At 36.1% G+C, this 18,369-nt stretch overlaps 1 protein-coding gene across 1 annotated transcript; it reads left to right on the top strand.

Moving 5' to 3' along the window:
• The first annotated feature begins 2,515 nt into the window (after window positions 1-2,515).
• Window positions 2,516-18,150, top strand: LOC127433856 (transmembrane protein 135-like). The gene is made up of 15 exons (XM_051686141.1): window positions 2,516-2,692; window positions 6,482-6,609; window positions 7,099-7,191; window positions 10,245-10,278; window positions 10,497-10,562; window positions 10,767-10,813; window positions 11,077-11,118; window positions 11,309-11,476; window positions 13,262-13,331; window positions 13,570-13,737; window positions 13,892-13,955; window positions 14,064-14,140; window positions 15,785-15,883; window positions 16,893-16,960; window positions 17,058-18,150. The coding sequence occupies exons 1-15, from the start codon at window positions 2,552-2,554 to the stop codon at window positions 17,188-17,190; spliced, it is 1,398 nt and encodes a 465-aa protein (XP_051542101.1). The 5' UTR covers window positions 2,516-2,551; the 3' UTR covers window positions 17,191-18,150.
• The last annotated feature ends 219 nt before the right edge of the window (window positions 18,151-18,369 follow it).

The following is an 18,369-nucleotide window of genomic DNA, read 5'->3' as shown; positions in this document are numbered from 1 at the left end:
AGTTCTGCCTTAAACACTAAACTGCCTCAATATCTACAGAACATCAGCTAATTTATAATTAAAAGCATCTTTACAATGTAGTGATGGATAACTAGTAATTTAATTTTTGTTTTAAGACTTCCCTGCTGAACAATGTCTAAAATCAGGCTAGCCTTAGAGGGGTTTTGGGCACTTTAGCTGGTCAGGCAGGCTTGGAGACCAGCTTAGGCTGGTTTTAGCTTTTTTGTGTTTTTACCCAGCAGTATTTGGTTCCAACTTTAAGGCCAGACTCATTATTAAAATGTGGTGACAAACATGTTCCTTGAAAAAAAACCTGTTGAAAAGGCATCATTCTATTACCTAACCTTTTATTAAATAGTATGAAATGGTTTGACTATATACTATATATATATATATACAGTATCTTGCCCCCTTCATCTGGTACACCACTTCTATGACATTTACAGTTATTTATGTGTTTATTTTTTACTCATTTTGTTTTCTAAGGTCAAACATTAGTACAAGGTCTAACAAGTGCACAAAAAAAAAAGATGTAATTAATTATTTAAATAATTTTAAAATAATACTTTCATGTCATTGGTGTTATCAAAGTTACAAAATGTCATTTGGAAATGCAAAAAGTTGTTGAAAATAACTTCCGAGGTCAAAGTTCAGAGGAAGAAGAGGCTGCTCATGTTGAAAAAATTATTAATTTACATTTTAACTGTACTTTTTTCACATGGTTAATTTAAATATGTCATTGGCGCTACGTTGTTTAATGTTCATTTTAAAGATTTTTATTTAAAACAATAATAATTATTATTGTACGATTTATTGATTTTAATCTGATCAGTGGTGTATGCTTTGTGATGCTCTTGACACCATCTTAGAACATTAATCTTTTAAGAGAATGTGTTACTGGTGTTATCGCCACTGGTGTTACAACTCCTTTTTTTTTCTTTTTTTTTTTGAGAATGACCCAGGCGGCCGAAAGTTTGGAACAATGTACAGATTTTGCTCTTATGGAAAGAAATTGGTACTTTTATTCACCAAAGTGGCATTCAACTGATCACAATGTATAGTCGGGACATTAATAACTTGAAAAATTACAATTTGAAAAAAATATTCAGAACTTCTTAAACTACTTCAAAGAGTTCTCATCAAAAAATCCTCCATGTGCAACAATGACAGCTTTGCAGATCCTTGACATTCTAGCTGTCAGTTTGACCAGACACTCCGGTGACATTTCACACCACGCTTCCTGTAGCACTTGCCATAGATGTGGCTGTTTTGTTGGGCACTTCTCACGCACCTTACAGTCTAGCTGATCCCACAGAAGCTCAATGGGGTTAAGATCCATAACACTCTTTTCCAATTATCTGTTGTCCAATGTCTGTGTTTCTTTGCCCACTCTAACATTTTCTTTGCAATTCTTCCCATAAGGCCTGCACCCCTGAGTCTTCTCTTTACTGTTGTACATGAAACTGGTGTTGAGCAGGTAGAATTCAATGAAGCTGTCAGCTGAGGACATGTGAGGCGTCTGTTTCTCAAACTAGAGACTCTGATGTAATTATCCTCTTGTTTAGTTGTACATCTGACCTTCCACATCTCTTTCTGTCCTTGTTAGAGCCAGTTGTCCTTTGTCTTTGAAGACTGTAGTGTACACCTTTGTATGAAATCTTCAGTTTTTTGTCAATTTCAAGCATTGTATAGCCTTCATTCCTCAAAACAATGATTGACTGATGAGTTTCTAGACAAAGTGGTTTCTTGTTTTGCCATTTTTGACCTAATATTGACCTTAAGACATGCCAGTCTATTGCATACTTTGGCAACTCAAAAACAAACACAAAGACAATGTTAAGATTCATTTAATGAACCAAATAGATTTCAACTGTGTTTCTAGTACCAATTTATCATGATTACTCAAGTATAAGGTGTTGGAGTGATGGCTACTGGAAATGGGGCCTGTCTAGATTTGATCAAAAATGACTTTTTTCAAATAGTGAAAGTGCTGCTTTATACATCAGTAATGTCCTGACTATACTTTGATCAGTTGCCACTTTGGTGAATTAATGTACCAATTTCTTTCTGAAACAGCAAAATCTGTACATTATTCCAAACTTTTGGCTGCCAGTGTGTGCGTTTATATATATATATATATATATATATATATATATATATATATATATATATATATATATATATATATATTTCCGATAAAATATCGTAGATTATAATTATTGATATATCCTTCAAACAATGTAAAAAGTTTTCAGAATATTTTTGTAATTTAATATTGATTTATTTTGTTGACAGTGTGGTGGCTAGTTGTTGTATTTACATGTATGGTTATTTATAGGAGGAAAACTATGGTTACTGTGGAACATTTTTGTAAGTGAAAATGATCGTGATTATACGTAAAAAAAACAAAAAAACAAAAAAAAAAACAAAAAAAAAACTTATGTTTCAGCTTGCTCAAAGTTCAGTTTTAATTTTACCACACGATGTTTGCCTTCACAGGGAGCGCGCGTTCACTGTGCTGGATGCGCGCTCCCGCAGTGCGGCGTTAAACATGGCTGCTCTCAGTAAGTCCATACCTCACAGCTGCTATGAGATCGGACACACATGGAGTCCCTCATGTACGACCTCTACACTGCAGGTGACAGCCGGTGCCCTGGAGGTCTCCTTCAAAATATATGCTCCTCTTTATCTGGTAAGCATAACGCGCTGATATTAACGGTATTTCTCCAGCGCGAGAGCGCAGTTAGCTTGGCAGCTACTATACAAGAGTCCTGCCGGACGATACAAGGGCCCGGATTAATTTCTGAACTGGTTGGACATTTACACCAATCTATGGCCTCACCCCCTCATGTTTAACATTTATACGCCTTTAATATTTCAACTGAAAGATACAGCGATGTCATGCTCTGAAAAGCTGTCATAGTTCTGGTGATACTGATCAAACTGTCAAATATTCTGGGCGCACCTTCGTGCCAAAACGTCTGCTAATGTTTTGCATTAACATGATGTTGGACGTCCGCGAGCTTTAAAAAGAATTCGGACACTAAATTTGATTATAAACTATCTGGTTGGTTTGTTAGATTTTCGCAATCGTTCTGATTAAACCGAAACTGTCCAATCGGAATCACTGTTTGCCTGCAAAACAAAGCTGGCAAGAGGATTTTGTTTTATTTGACCTTGATGCCCATTGGCTCACTTAACTGCTCAAGACAGTTGCTGTCTGTTTTGCATTTCAAAAAAGCTCTTTGGCTGAAATTGATTCAATCATGGACAGTGGTTCCACGTGTTTGAAATGAGTTTTCTTTACTTAAAACTACATAATCTCAACACAAACACTTTGTGTAGAAAGAATCTTGTATTGGGTAAGCTCAACAAAATTAGAAGTGTCAATATAACTCAAATCTTTTATTTCTTTATGTACTAGCTAGTGAAAGTTAGCATGCTTAATATACAGTATGCTGGTTGGCAGCACTACAGAGTTTAGTTGAATAACTATGCTTTGGTTAGCACAACATTAGCTCAACGAAGTAAGTGATCAATTTCCTGTTTGACATCTACCTGTCCTCATCGTTAGCTCATGCTTCTCTCTTCACCATAATGGTAATCTCCAAAACTCTTAACGTAACAGAAACACTTCTAAATCTCATAACAAAACATTAAACACTAACAAATAACCCTCTTTAAATATGTCTTGCACAAAAACACAAAAAATAACACTTAATGTTAACATTTACTCTCCCTATCAGTGCAAAGCATAATGGGAAATGGAAATCCCCTGCCCAGTTTCATCAGTGCTACAAAAAGTATTCATGTAGTCCAAACTCAATTAAGTAAACTTCCATTTGACAAATTTAAATGGATAGAACGCAGTGGACTCGAGTTGTGACAAAATGTTCTAGAATTGTGTTGCTTTAGTTCATTTTAATTAAATAAACTGAACGAGCAGCAAACATCCTTTTTCTTTTTCTTCTTTGTGTGTGTGTGTGTGTGTGTGTGTGTGTGTGTGTGTGTGTGTATAATCTCACATGTGTTGATTTTTCACCCTTTTGAGGAAGACACTTAGTAGTCATTTTGCACACATTTTTATTCCAAGCAACTTGCAGTACACTAGGGACAATTATCATTAAGTGCAATATTTTCAAAGGCACAATAATAACTACACACACACACACAAAAAAAGGATTTTTGCTGCTTGTTCTGTTGACTTAATTAAAAGGAACTAAAGCAACACAGTGAAAAAACATTTTACCACAACTTGATTTTATTGTGTTCTATATATTTAAATTGGTCAAATTGGGACTAGATGAATACATTTTGTGGTGTTTATGTAGCATTGATGAAACTGGGCAGGGTATTTCCATTTCACAGCATGCTTTGCATGGGAGTGGATAGAGAGAACAAGTGTGGAAAGTACTTGTTTTTATTATGCATTTACAGAATGAGCTAGATGAGAATATGAGGAGATTTGTTCATGTTTAATATTCTGTTATATTGGTATTTAAAAAGAGTGTCTGATAGGCTGGAGTGTTCGGGGTTACCATTGTGGTTGAGGATGGACTTTCACGTCCAAGTGATTTTTTTGTTTTATTTGAGTGCTGCTTAGCTCCATAAGCAGTTGCTATTAAATTGGCAGTGCAACAGTTTCACTGTCCTTACACTTGCTTACCTGGCATATACTAATGATTACTAAAATAAATTAAGTTGGACCAACATAAGAAAATGTATTAAATAAACACTAATAAATTGAGTTTGATGAACCTAATGAAGATGAGCTATAACTACTAAAGTTGATTGATTTGACCTAATCCAACTAAATTATTTTGGCTCAATGAAACTGACTTAATATGAATGAAAGACATTATACTGCATGTAAAATCTTTCTCAAATTCAATTAAGTGTAATACTTCATTGTAGATTTGAACCAGCAACCTTCCAATTATTGGCACTGAGCTTTAGCCACTACATCACACACACACACACACATTTAACCACATTCTAGGGGTGTTGTCTCTGTAATACGTGTATTGCAAGATTTTTTTGGGATAAGTGTCAACTAAGGGACAAATTAGGCAATGCATTGGTGTGTTATGGCGTGACCCAAGACCGTCAGGGAAAGTTTTTTTTTTTTTGCCTGTGGCGTCTCGGTCTTTTATAGATCTGACAGTGTTGCGTCATTCTGTCAATGACAGTGTTGCGTCATTGGATTTCATTGCAAAACTGCAGTTCATAGTGGTGCAATGCCTGAACTGTAGAGTTGCAGTGTTGGCAAATGATCTGATCCATGGCTCATTAGAAAGTACCCTATATGGCCAAAAGTATGTGGACACCCCCTTCTAATTAATGCATTTGGCTATTCCAGTCATTTATGTGAGGGCAAATCTTAATGCTATGGCATACACAGGGGCATAGCACCAAATTTGGGCCCCAGGCACAGAACTATTTAAGAACAATGGTGGGGATAATATTCAGTATAAACATTTTGGATGGATATTTAACCGTGCTAATTCATAACTTTTTATGTTCGAATGCAGATATTATTTGGATCAAACAATATATTATAAATATATATATATAACAAATTATAATATGATGGAATATCATTGAAGTCCATCTTTACCCGTGGTCCAACTACTATGGACATACAGTGACATTGTCGAGAATTTTGTGAATTCACTTTTATTGCAACAGTTTGGTGAGGGTCCTTTTCTGTTCCAGCATGACAATGACCCTGTGCACAAAGTGAGGTCCATAAAGATATGATTTATAATTTATCGCTTTACAATAATGTTCCATTTGTTAACATTAGTTAATAATATTAGTTGAACATGAACTAACAATGAACAATACGTTTATTAATCTTGGTTAATTGTATCATGTAGTAACACATTTTAAAATAAAAAGTTGTATATGTTGACATTGGTTAGTGCAGTAGTTAATGCATTATGAACTAACATTAACTAAAAATGAACAATTGTATTTTTATTAACTAGCATTAGCCTAATAAATGCTGTAAAAAAATATATTGTTAAATTTTAGTTCATGATACCTAATGCATTAACTAATGGTAACAAACTTTATTGTAAAGAAAGGGGTGTCCACATTCTTTTGGCTATGTAGTGTAGCTCTGTGATATTTGGATGAGTTGACAGACCAGTAGATTAGCATGTAACCTACAATGAACCTACAGAAATCAGTGCGTGTAAATAAAGAAATAGCATTACAGCCCAAGAACGTCTTGAAATCGGAATATGTACAGTATTGAAATAATGCGTCACAAAAGCTTTAATGGCAACGAATGGATAATTCTTTCTTTTTCCTCATAAAAAGGTAGTTTAGATAAAATAAATGTCCATTAATAACAATTGCTGTCATGTGTTGCTTAGTATATAGTCAAATATGATCTTTGTGTAATGTGTTGCAGGGTTCAAATAGTTGAGCTAAGAATTTCCTTAGCATGGAAGTTTCTTCTCTTGTGTTCTAGATTGCAGCCATCCTAAGACGAAGGAAAAAGGATTATTACAAGAAAAGGCTGGTTCCTGAGATCCTGCAGTCCACGTCTTTCCTGACTGCAAATGGGGGCCTCTACATTGCATTCTTCTGCATTCTTCGGTGAGCTAACAAAATACTGTTAATAAGCAGTTCTGAGAATTGTTTGCTCTGTGAGTGCTTTCCACGTGCACGCACAACCTTTGATTCCCCGTCCTTATCAAGTGTTTAAAGTCCAAACACGAGAACATACCCATCCATAAAGGATCTTATAAGAAATAGTGCATCCAAAATGAAAATGAATGACAGAATTTTCTATTGCTTCAAGATCTCACTTTGAACATTAAATACATCATGCATGGAGATAAAGTTTGAATTAATAACTGGTATTCTGCGTGACTGGTCCACTCAGTGAAGTGTAGATGGCCTAATTTATGGTTTAATTGAAATCCCTTTTAATCAAGACAAATGTTCACCAGTGATATTATGCTCCGTTGAAAGCACCACAGTTAATTTGAGCCGTCTGTTGTGTAGTTTATGCATGCTGACGTTCTGATTTTAAATAACCAGCTACTGTATGCTTCCATTGTTTACTTTCTTCTACTGTTTTAGGAAGTTGCTGGGACGTTTCTACTCCTGGTCAGCTGGTTTTGGTGCAGCACTGCCTGCCTCATACATCGCCATATTAATAGAACGTAAAAGCAGGTTAGCCCTGACATTTTCCTTTCATCCTGAGACTATCTTTAGCCCTTTTCTATACAAAGTTTATCGAAATTTACAGAGCAAAAGCATGCTCTACAATAGAGTTTAGGGTCATCTTCAACATACAAAAATATACTCTGATGGAAAAAAGTAACAACCCTACACAGTTACTTTGCAAAAACATGTCCCAAAACTTATTTAGTCATGCTTAAATACATTGTTATTTATTACCAGTTTATTACTGCTTTATTACTATTTTATAAAATGGATAGTTTCATTCCTAGATGCTGTTTGGTCAATATAGTGTTCCAGCTGTTCTAAAATACACAGTATGTGAACAGCTATGAAGTAAAACACCTATTCACCTAGCTGAAGGATGGCACTTAAAGATTTTGCTTAACATATGTTTTACAAAAACAATGTGTGTGATTAATAATTTATTAGGCTGTAACCATTTTATGAAAAGCAAAAAGACATTCACTGCTATACTGTATTGTGAATATTTAAAGGTGCAGTTTGTAAGATTCAGAAACCCTTGTTATTAATGACACCTGCGGCCGTTAAGTGTACTGCAGCCACGCTCGTGCACACACTTCATAGGGATACGAGCGAGCGCGCATTGGCCAAAATAATGACTGAACGTGATCCACCGGCATCATGCTGACAGAAGAGGTAGCATAATTAAAATGACACAGTTCTGATTGTTTTACTACAAACTTTGAGACTAAACTAAAACTACTTATCAGCTAACATTGCACACAGATACACACATACAGCTATATACTACTGAACTATACCAGACAGTTTACTGTTGCACTATTGTTTTGTATGTCATATGTTGTATTTCGATCAAGAAACCAGCGTATTTGCTTAAATTTATCCTGTATACCTGACTTTTAGTATAAAGAGAAGATCGTTGAAATTATTTGAAAGTTACGAAGCAAGGTAGTCAGCGTTAGCAGGCAAGATCGAGTTAGCTAAAATTACACTATATGGCACTATATTTCACATGCTTTGCAGTTATGTAAGCTTACCTGTCCAATAAGAAGAACGGCAATTCAGGGTTGGTTTTGATCCCCAAAACCAAATGAAGGTCCCTCCAGGAATCAAATGCCCTTGCCGATGTTCGGTCTAGTTTTCGCTCGACCATGATCACATTCCCGCTTAGCCAGACAGGATTCAGTAGAAGGCTCTCGGGAGCACGCATAAACGTCACATCCTTTGGATTTTCCCGGCAAAAGTGACCCTCTCCCTTCGCATGAAAATCAGTCTACAGGCTTTAATAGGCAACCTAGGAAGTCCAGGAAGTGCTCATTTTATAAGTTGCGTTACAAGCTGTTCACACATTGGCAAAAAAAAGGCGAATATTACATGAAAATTGTTACATACTGCAACTTTAAAAAATATAGCATGTCTTCTTGTACCCTATTGCTTAAATGTTACATACACTGGCGGCCAAAAGTTTGCAATAATGTACAGATTTTGCTGTTTCGGAAGGAAATTGGTACTTCAATTCACCAAAGTGGCATTCAACTCATCACAGTGTGTAGTCAGGACATTACTGATGTAAATAACAGCAAAATCACTATTTGAAAAGTCATTTCTGATCAAATCTAAACCAGCAGCCATCACTTTAACACCTTATCCTTGAGTAATCATGATAAATTGACGATCACTTGCCATTATATCAAACACAGCTGAAAGCTATTTGGTTCGTTAAATAAGTTTTTTTTTTTTTTTTTTATATCCTCTTTTCTCCCAATTTGGAATGCCCAATTCCCACTACTTAGTAGGTCCTCATGGTGGCAATCCGGGTGGCGGAGGACAAGTCTCAGTTGCCTCCGCTTCTGAGACCGTCAATCCGCGCATCTTATAACATGGCTCATTGTGCATGACACTGCGGAGACTCTGCATGTGGAGACTCATGCCACTCTCTGCGCCCCATTGAGAGCGAGTATCACTAATCGTGACCACGAGGAGGTTACCCCATGTGACTCTACCCTCCCTAGCAACTGGGCCAATTTGGTTGCTTAGGAGACCTGGCTGGAGTCACTCAGCACACCCTGGATTTGAAATCACGACTCCAGGGGTGGTAGTCAGCGTCAATACTCCCTGAGCTACCCAGGCCCCCTGTTAAATTAAGCTTAACATTGTCTTTGTGTTTGTTTTTGAGTTGCCACAGTATGCAATAGACTGGCATGTCTCAAGGTCAATATTAGGTCAAAAATGGCAAAAAAGAAACAGCTTTCTCTAGAAACTCATCAGTCAATCATTGTTATGAGGAATGAAGGCTATACAATGCTTGAAACTGACAAAAAACTGAAGATTTCATACAAAGGTGTACACTACAGTCTTCAAAGACAAAGGACAACTGGCTCTAACAAGGACAGAAAGAGATGTGGAAGGCCAGATGTACAACTAAACAAGAGGATAAGTACATCAGAGTCTCTAGTTTGAGAAATAGACGCCTCACATGTCCTCAGCTGATAGCTTCATTGAATTCTACCCGCTCAACACCAGTTTCATGTACAACAGTAAAGAGAAGACTCAGGGGTGCAGGCCTTATGGGAAAAATTGCAAAGAAAAAGCCACTTTTGAAACAGAAAAACAAAAAGAAAAGGAAGAAAAGAAACACAGACACTGGACAACAGATAATTAGAAAAGAGTGTTATGGATCTTAACCCCATTGAGCTTTTGTGGGATCAGCTAGACTGTAAGGTGTGTGAGAAGTGTCCACATCTATGGCAAGTGCTACAGGAAGTGTGGGGTGAAATGTCTCCTGAGTGTCTGGACAAACTGACAGCTAGAATACCAAGGATCTGTAAAGCTGTCGTTGCTGCATGTGGAGGAAGTGGTTTAAGAAGTTCTGAATATTTTTTCCAATTGTAATAGTAATTTTTCATGTTATTAATGTCCTGACTATACATTGTGATCAGTTGAATGCCACTTTGGTGAATAAAAGTACCAGTTCTTTCCATAAGAGCAAAATCTGTACATTATTCCAAACTTTTGGCCTTCAGTATTATATTATATTATTACTCTTTGTTCTTATACAGGAGAGGACTTCTAACAATTTATATGGCAAACCTGGTAAGACATTGCATTTGCATATGTATTATTTTCAGTTCCGCTGCGTCAAGTCTTCTTGACAGTTCTTTCATACTTCCATGACAATATTCTGGCAGTAGTGAGCATCACATCTGTTATCTGTCACTTATGTTGCTTTTTCTGGAAAGCGCTGGTCAAAACTGTCTGTTTCAAGAAAATCAAAACTGATTTTGATCTTAAGTGCTCTGTGTCATTTCCAGGCAACAGAGACGATTTTTCGTATGGCTGTCACAAGGGGTCTCGTTAATCCTATGAAACATGGAGAGGTACTTTCACGTTTTTCTGGATCTTTATTACCTCATGAGCTGAGATCATTTAGTACTGTTGATGCAATGGCACTTAACACATTTTCAGAAGTGTTATTGATGAACTCAGCCAGCCGGTTAAACTGACCCTGACCTGATCATGAAAAATGATTTAAGTCTTGATCTTTATGATGTTTATCTTGTCAATTCCACTTGATTTTTTAGGTTCTTCTCTTCTGCCTGACTGCATCTCTTTACATGTTTTTCTTCAGGTAAGTTGGTCAGGTGTTCGCTCTAAGTAAAGAGACTTTACTCTTTACAATTATAAAAAAAAATATTTTTTTTAAAACAAAACGTATCATAAGCTGTGCTGTTAAATTACCATTATTCATTCTAGGTCATTCAAAGTTTAGTGGTTTTTATGGGACATAATTATTTTAAGACTATTGCTAATACTTTGGGTTAGAGGTTCAGAACCTAGTTTTATTATATTACTATTATTAACTATTAGCTTTGATTTCTGATTTATTTTCAGATGTAAAGATGGACTAAATGGCTTTGCGTTCTCTGCCTTAAAGTAAGTGTAAATTATTACATTTATATGACATGATATTAATATATACATTCTTGAATTTGCTATTTTTATATTCCTTTGGATTTACAGTTAATCCTAAGGCATCTAAGGAAACATCCTGTTCAGGGCATAAATACTATCCGTCAGATTTTATTTCCTTTGTTAAAGAAGATTATGTGTCTGGCTGTGACAGATTTATTGTTGGAAAGGAGGAGATCCCAACACACTCTTGCCTGGCTGAGCAGACATACCCACAAGGCTCCGAGAGAGCCGTGGTACCGCCAGAGCAAAGACCAGAGCACACGCCTGCCTCTAGGGAGAGCTGCATCAGAGCACTTGCACGCAGACTGCTAGATTCAGTGTGAGTGTGACATCCACTTGGCCAGCGTGTATACCAAACCTGTATTTGAGACTATGGTGTTTTTGGTAGAAGATTCATAGACCTCTTATCAGCTTGCTCAGCAACAGTCATACAAACTGTTACCTCCAAGAAAGTTACAGTAATACATGAAGCTTTACAACATGGGTCCAAAATGAGCTTTTTGCCACATCTGCAAATGGCATCCATTGAGAAGATTAACCTACTATAATTATTTTTCACTGGCCATGAAATTGAATGATCTGATACCTATGAAAATTATTTAACCGTTTTGCCTTCATATCCTCATGCGACCCAACGTCCATATGTGTGGACATTGTATTTTGGCTTCACTATACGCAACGCATAATTTAAATTCATTTAAACCGAATGATCTCAGTTTAGAACACTGATGTCAGTTAAGGGTCAAACTTTCAACATATGGAGTCATGTGACAAAACAACATGGCGCCGATCACAGCGGAGTTTGACTTTGGGAGAAATGCCAAAAAAACAACATCTGGTAAGTAGTGATGTCAAACGTACCAGTACTTCGGTATCAAGTCGATACTAAAATTAAAAAGATGTAACCATACCAGTGTTTCTACAGTACCGAGCACCAACTAGATTCTGTAACTTACAAATGTACAAACACTAATTTTAGCGTGTGTTCTGATACTCCTTTTACACAGAAATGGACAATTAATCAAATGAAAATTTCGATATGTCCTAGTGTGATTATTAAACTGCAAATGGATGTAATTTAATTAAATAAATATACAGTCTGCATGTGAATGTGTGAAGCTGTTCATATGCTGAAAACACAGACTGGTTAAAACACCACATTTTATGAGCATAGCGCGCTGTGCGTGTTGTAGTAGTTTAAAGAAGAGAGCACTCATTTACTGTGTTCTTTACTGCAGACTATACTGTATATTTCTTCAATTAAATTGCAGGATTTTTTTGCTTCAATAATGATACTGGGTAATTAAATCAACGTTTTACCTGGAAGTGTGAAACTACCGACTTCACGTCAAGATAAAATTTAGTTTCAAAATAAAATCTTGACGTGCAAAATTTAAGAAATTGCAACCGAAATATATTACTAGTGTTCAGTTGGTACCAAATACTGAAATTTCTGTTCTGTGACAACACTACTGGTAAGAAAATTAATTAAGTTTTAAAACCCCATATGAGGACATGGATGGGATGCTCTAGAAATTTTGTCTGCACGTTTTTTAGGTGCTACTAGTTACAAATCAAAAAGGGAAATGGAAAATGCACACAGCAGTCACTCTCGGGTCTCAGGAGGATATACAAAGGTATATTCAGCATCATATACAAGATTAGTCCATCTCCAACTTTTAAAGAAACTGCACGTCACAGAAACGTGATTTTGTTCCACAAATTTCTGTATTTGTAGGTCAATGTGAGAAGTATTCCATGTGTCACCACATGGACTTCTGTAGAAAAAAAACAAAAACTTAAGGCATCCTAGATAAACCTCTGTTGGTTAATTTTTCCACTGAGGTGAAAGTTATTTTATGGCATGCAAGCCGTGACTTATTTTGTTTAACAGATGATTTTATTTAAATAGCTCACGTGACTTACATTAGGAAGGGTAAGACAGTTCCTAATCAAGTTACCGGCAAAAGTAAAAAAAAATTCTTGCATTTTGCGCTTGACGAGTGTTCATTTTGGACCCTGCTTGTCTGACTGTGAGCTCCATTGTCATGTGCGTATGTCCCCTTGCCCCTTGTATTCATTGTGCTTGTGTTGTCGCCTTCAGATGCAAACATGGACCCAGGCATAGATGTTGCAAACACTATCAAGACAACTGCATCTCCTACTGTGTTAAAGTAAGAGTCTGAGACCTCCTATCCTGCTGTCTTTCAAACCATTCGTCTGTTTGTTCTGAGCACTTGTGTTTGAAAGGGAGAGAAACAAAGAATGTGAGAGTAAAAATGTGAAGGGTTTTTTCTGGGTGAAAGGCTGTGTCGATAACAGTGCCCTAAGCTCACTTACCTGACAGCTGGTTGAAAGCTTGAGAGCAGCTTTTGAAACACTTCAAGGTTTTGTTGCTTTGTGTTTTTAAAGGGCTTCATCCGGATGTTCAGTGTGGGTTACCTCATTCAGTGCTGTCTGAAGGTGCCATCAACATTCAGGCAGGTCTTTACGAAACCCTCTTGCCTGCTCTTGCTGCTCTACAACAAAGAGAACTTCCAGCTAGGAGCTTTCCTTGGATCTTTTGTCAGTATATACAAGGTACTTCGGCACCACTATGATCCACTTCTGGTGTATTTTATTCCTAAAAGACAAGAGAGAAGATTTTTCTCTTGAACTTTTAGTGGGTTTTGTTTGCCTCCCCTTTTGTCATTTGAAGTTGTGAAATCTCCATCTCTCTTCCATTTTCTTAAAGGGCACAAGCTGTTTACTGAGATGGTTGCGTAACCTGGATGATGAGCTTCATGCTCTTATAGCAGGTAAATTGGGATTTAAACCCATTGCCTAACAAACCGACTGCACCTGACTGACTTTGCACATTCCTTAGAAGTTCTTGGTTCTCATTTCGCCCCCGTCTCTCTTTTCAGGTTTTCTTGCTGGGACCTCAATGTTCTTCTATAAGAGCACCTCCATCTCCATGTACCTCTTCTCCAAATTAGTTGAGGTAATTATTCACCTTTTTTTTTTTTTTGGTGGTCCGATCACCAGTCATGCTTCACATGAACTTTTCTGATGCTTAGGGAACAATGCTGCTCTACAAAGCCAAAAAGCAGTAACTACGGCAACAATCAAAGTGAGACAACTGGGTTCAAAGTGGTTTTATTGTCCAGTCAAGTGTGGATTATAAAACCATTGCACAAAGCCCATATGTCACAGGACAGATCATAGTCTAAGACAGTGTTTTCCAACCTTTTTTGCTGTAAGTACCACCACAGTACCATCAGTAAAGCTCAAGTACCCCTTCATTGACACAAAACCAGAGATTTGTACTTAAAGCTAAATATCATATATAAATATAATTTATGCTGTTTATTCATTAAAACACACACACACACACACACAAAACAGGCCAATTGAGCTATGAAATGTGTATTTAGAACAGACTAATGCTGTTAAATATACAGGGCAGGATACCTTCTAACTTGGTAAAACTGGGAAATATTATTTTTACGAATTTTATTTTATCACTAGTTTTTCATCATTTTGGTAGACAGTAACAATATTAACATGTATAAACAATAAACATGTAGGCCAAACTGATAAATGATAAAAATGATATTTATATATTTGTTAGGCCTGCAAATCTATTGTTCACATGCGCAGTTTGTGCTATTTACAAGTATGTACACTTACACCGATCAGCCACAACATTAAACCCACCTGCCTAATATTGTGTAGGTCCCCCTTCATGCCTCCAAAACAGCATGAAGAATAGCATTCTGAGATGATATTCTTCTCACCACAATTGTACAGAGTGGTTTTCTGATTTACCGTAGACTTTGTCAGTTCAAACCAGTCTGGCCATTCTCTGTTGACCTCTCTCATCAACAAGGTGTTTCTGTCCACAGAACTGCCGCTCACTGGATGTTTTTTGTTTTTGGCACCTTTCTGAGTAAACTCTAGAGACTGTTGTGTGCCTACGGTAACTCCGATAACCACTCTGTACAATTGTGGTGAGAAGAATATCATCTCAGAATGCTATTCTGAGATGCGGGTTGGTGCTGTTTTGGTGGCATGATGGGGACCTGCACAATATTAGGCAGGTGGTTTTAATGTTGTGGCTGATCGGTGTATATTTTGAACAAGTGCTAAAACGGTAGTCTCTTTAAGAAAACCGCCAGTTCTGAGTTTTGTTTTGGTTAGGCGAATGAAAACAAGAGTGGAGTGGCATGGCTTCTTTATTTTAATTAAAAGTTTCTTTTTTGTTGTTTTTAATTTGAGATTGTTCAAATGAAGATCGTAAATAAACACCATTTTTTATTTTTATTTTAAGTCATGCATTTTAAGTTCAACATGGCAAAATCCAATTCTTTTCATGTACCCCTTGAAACCTGCTTGCGTACCCCCAGTAGGGAATCAATGGTCTAAGAGACCCAATTTCGTTTATAACTCTTTTTTTTGTGTTTTCCCTTTTGTAGGATTGTATACATAATACAATTTTTTTTTTTATTCACACTTGTACATTTTGCAGATAGTGATGGCATTTGTAAATTATGTTCCGTATTTTAAATGATACTTTTAGGAGTGTCATATCTACATTACATCTGTATTGATATGTGTACTGTACTAGTAATCACTGTTTTTATAGACACTATATTTCAAAGGAATCGAAGCAGGCAGGTTTCCGTACTTCTCGGAGGCGGACACAATAATTTATGCAATCTCCACCGCCATCTGTTTCCAAGCGGTAAGTAAGAAAGCACTTTTTGGATACCCAAGGAAAATTTATACCAAGGGAAAATGAAAACGTTAACAGCTTGTGACTTATTGATGCCGTAATCATGTATCGAATGAGAATCTGTTCTTGAATATGTCACAATCGCTTAATGTGTCATAATCTGATAATTAATTATGAAACTGAAATGAATGTACTATTATTACTATTTAGGTTGTCTTAAGTGAATGTAAACAGGCAGGACAAAAAATCAGATGTGCGTACTGTCAGATCTGTGGATTAATCTTTGCTGCCTAATAGACTTGCTGTTGTATAATATGTTGGTAATTTTAATCATTTGACAATATTTATAAGAAAAAGAGAAACTCGCGTCCCTTAATTAATTTCTTTATTACTGACTGTTCACTTGAATAATTACTTTCAAAAACTTGGAAGCAGTGATAAAGTAAGAAATACTTGAAGGATACTTGCCATTGTTTTAAATTAATTAAATGTATCTTTAATTTATTAAAATGTTTGAATATTTTCTTTTTAATATCATGTTAAATTTTATCTGTTTTGTTGTATCTATATTTTTGTATGCGTTTGTCTTTTCAGGCTCTGTAAAGTAACTGCTATATAAATAAAACGTATTATTTTATTTTTATTAATTTGTTAATATTTTTCATTAATATGTAGAATGTTTTTGCTATAATAATATATTAATGTTTTATAATATATTTGTCCATTTAAATTGGTCTTCCATTGGTCAAGCAAACAGATAGTTCCGCCCCAAAGTCATGCCATTGGTGTCAGGCTGGTCGGGATGCTTAATATGTTAATATGAGCAATATTGAAAGCGCCATCAAGCCACAGTGTTTACACTTTTCAAGGAAATCATCCAACAAATTGTTTACTTCTAGTTGTCTCTGCATATTAAGTTGGAATAGAAGAAAGGATTTAGCAATCGTTAACAGAAATGATTTTTCTTTAATATGTTGTGGGCTGATCTGAGCTATGTTGGATTATGTGCATATCTTAGGCTGTTATGGAAGTGCAAACTCTGAGACCCTCATACTGGAAGTTTCTACTGCGGTTGACGAAGGGCAGGTGTGTATTAGTGGACAACTGTGACTGTTTATTATTAAGTCGCAGAATGTGTATTTGATCGTCTGGTACATTGTAAATTATTGATCTCGTTCTCTAGGTTTGCTCTAATGAACAGAAAAGTGCTTGATACATTTGGAACCGAGTCTTCCAGAAACTTTGGTGACTTCACACCTAAACTGGACCCCAGATACGTGCTCTGTCCTATGGACATGGATGTGCAGCTGGGCTGAGAGACCCTGGGATACCAGGAATGACACAAAGGCACGGAAAACTCTCGATATTGCACACACTCTATGTCATTAAATGTGAAGTGAATGTTTGAAGGCAGTAATATGTTTACTTTAATGATGTGGATATAAAACTTTTTGTAATGTAATCACTGCAGGCAATATGTGACCTCTGTGTGCATAATATCAGCACTGGTTCAACTGAAGATCATTTAAAGTTCATAGGAATGGTTGCTTGTTATTTACTACATTCTCAAGGGCACAAAGGTGATGGAGAATGTGTTCACACTAACTCAGAAATTCCTGTATGTTCCCTGCACAGGATTTGACCTGCAATCGTTGTGTATCATAACCATTAGGCTTTGAGAACAATTTTGTTTTTAATGTTTTTTAATCTGATTTATTGAAATGTTCAGACACTGCTGTTCACAACACAGCGTCGAGTACCTCAGAAGGTTATACTGGGATGCTGGATAATTTGTGGTCATTTTTATTTCAAATTATCTATCTTGGTTACCAAAATTGAGCAAATCGGTAATTAACTTTCTTTATCTGCCATAGTCACGGTATGCAGGTTAAGCCATCAGAAAAAGATCTTACTGACATCAGGGTTGTATTAGATCTCTTCTTTATACTCTGCATGTTCTTTGTCCTTAGAGATAGAAATATATTGAGACATTCTCTATAACTTAAGTAGAGGCGTAAAAATATATTAGTACAAAAACCTTTAATTGCAGATTTACTATTCACAGATATTGATTTGGCAGATTAACACTCATTTTAATGGACTTTAGCCTTCATTTTCAGTAGCAGAGCTTTTTTTAATTAGCAATAAGAATATAGAGTAAAATCTTACAATATAATCAGCGTATTGCTGTGTATTTGAAGCTGTAATTTATGTAAATGATGTTTGATGTTTGTATAAAGGCAAAAGCTTTATATTAAAAAAATACGAAAAATAAATGTTTCAAAAGTATTTCTACTTCATTTTAAATAGAGGTGCATCGTTGGCTGCATTGCTTTAAACGGAACATTTTAAACATCCTCTTCTGAGTAAAGTAAGGATTTTGGTACAATGATAATTTAGGGAAGATTTAGCTAAAAGATTTAAACCAAAACTAAAATATTTATAATGATTAGATTTTGAAATTAAAAGGGGAACCCATTTCAAAAACCGTTAAG

The sequence above is a fragment of the Myxocyprinus asiaticus genome, chromosome 43, assembly GCF_019703515.2.
Source record: "Myxocyprinus asiaticus isolate MX2 ecotype Aquarium Trade chromosome 43, UBuf_Myxa_2, whole genome shotgun sequence".
NCBI classification, from domain to species: domain Eukaryota; kingdom Metazoa; phylum Chordata; class Actinopteri; order Cypriniformes; family Catostomidae; genus Myxocyprinus; species Myxocyprinus asiaticus.
This window is presented reverse-complemented; position numbering and strand designations above follow the sequence as displayed.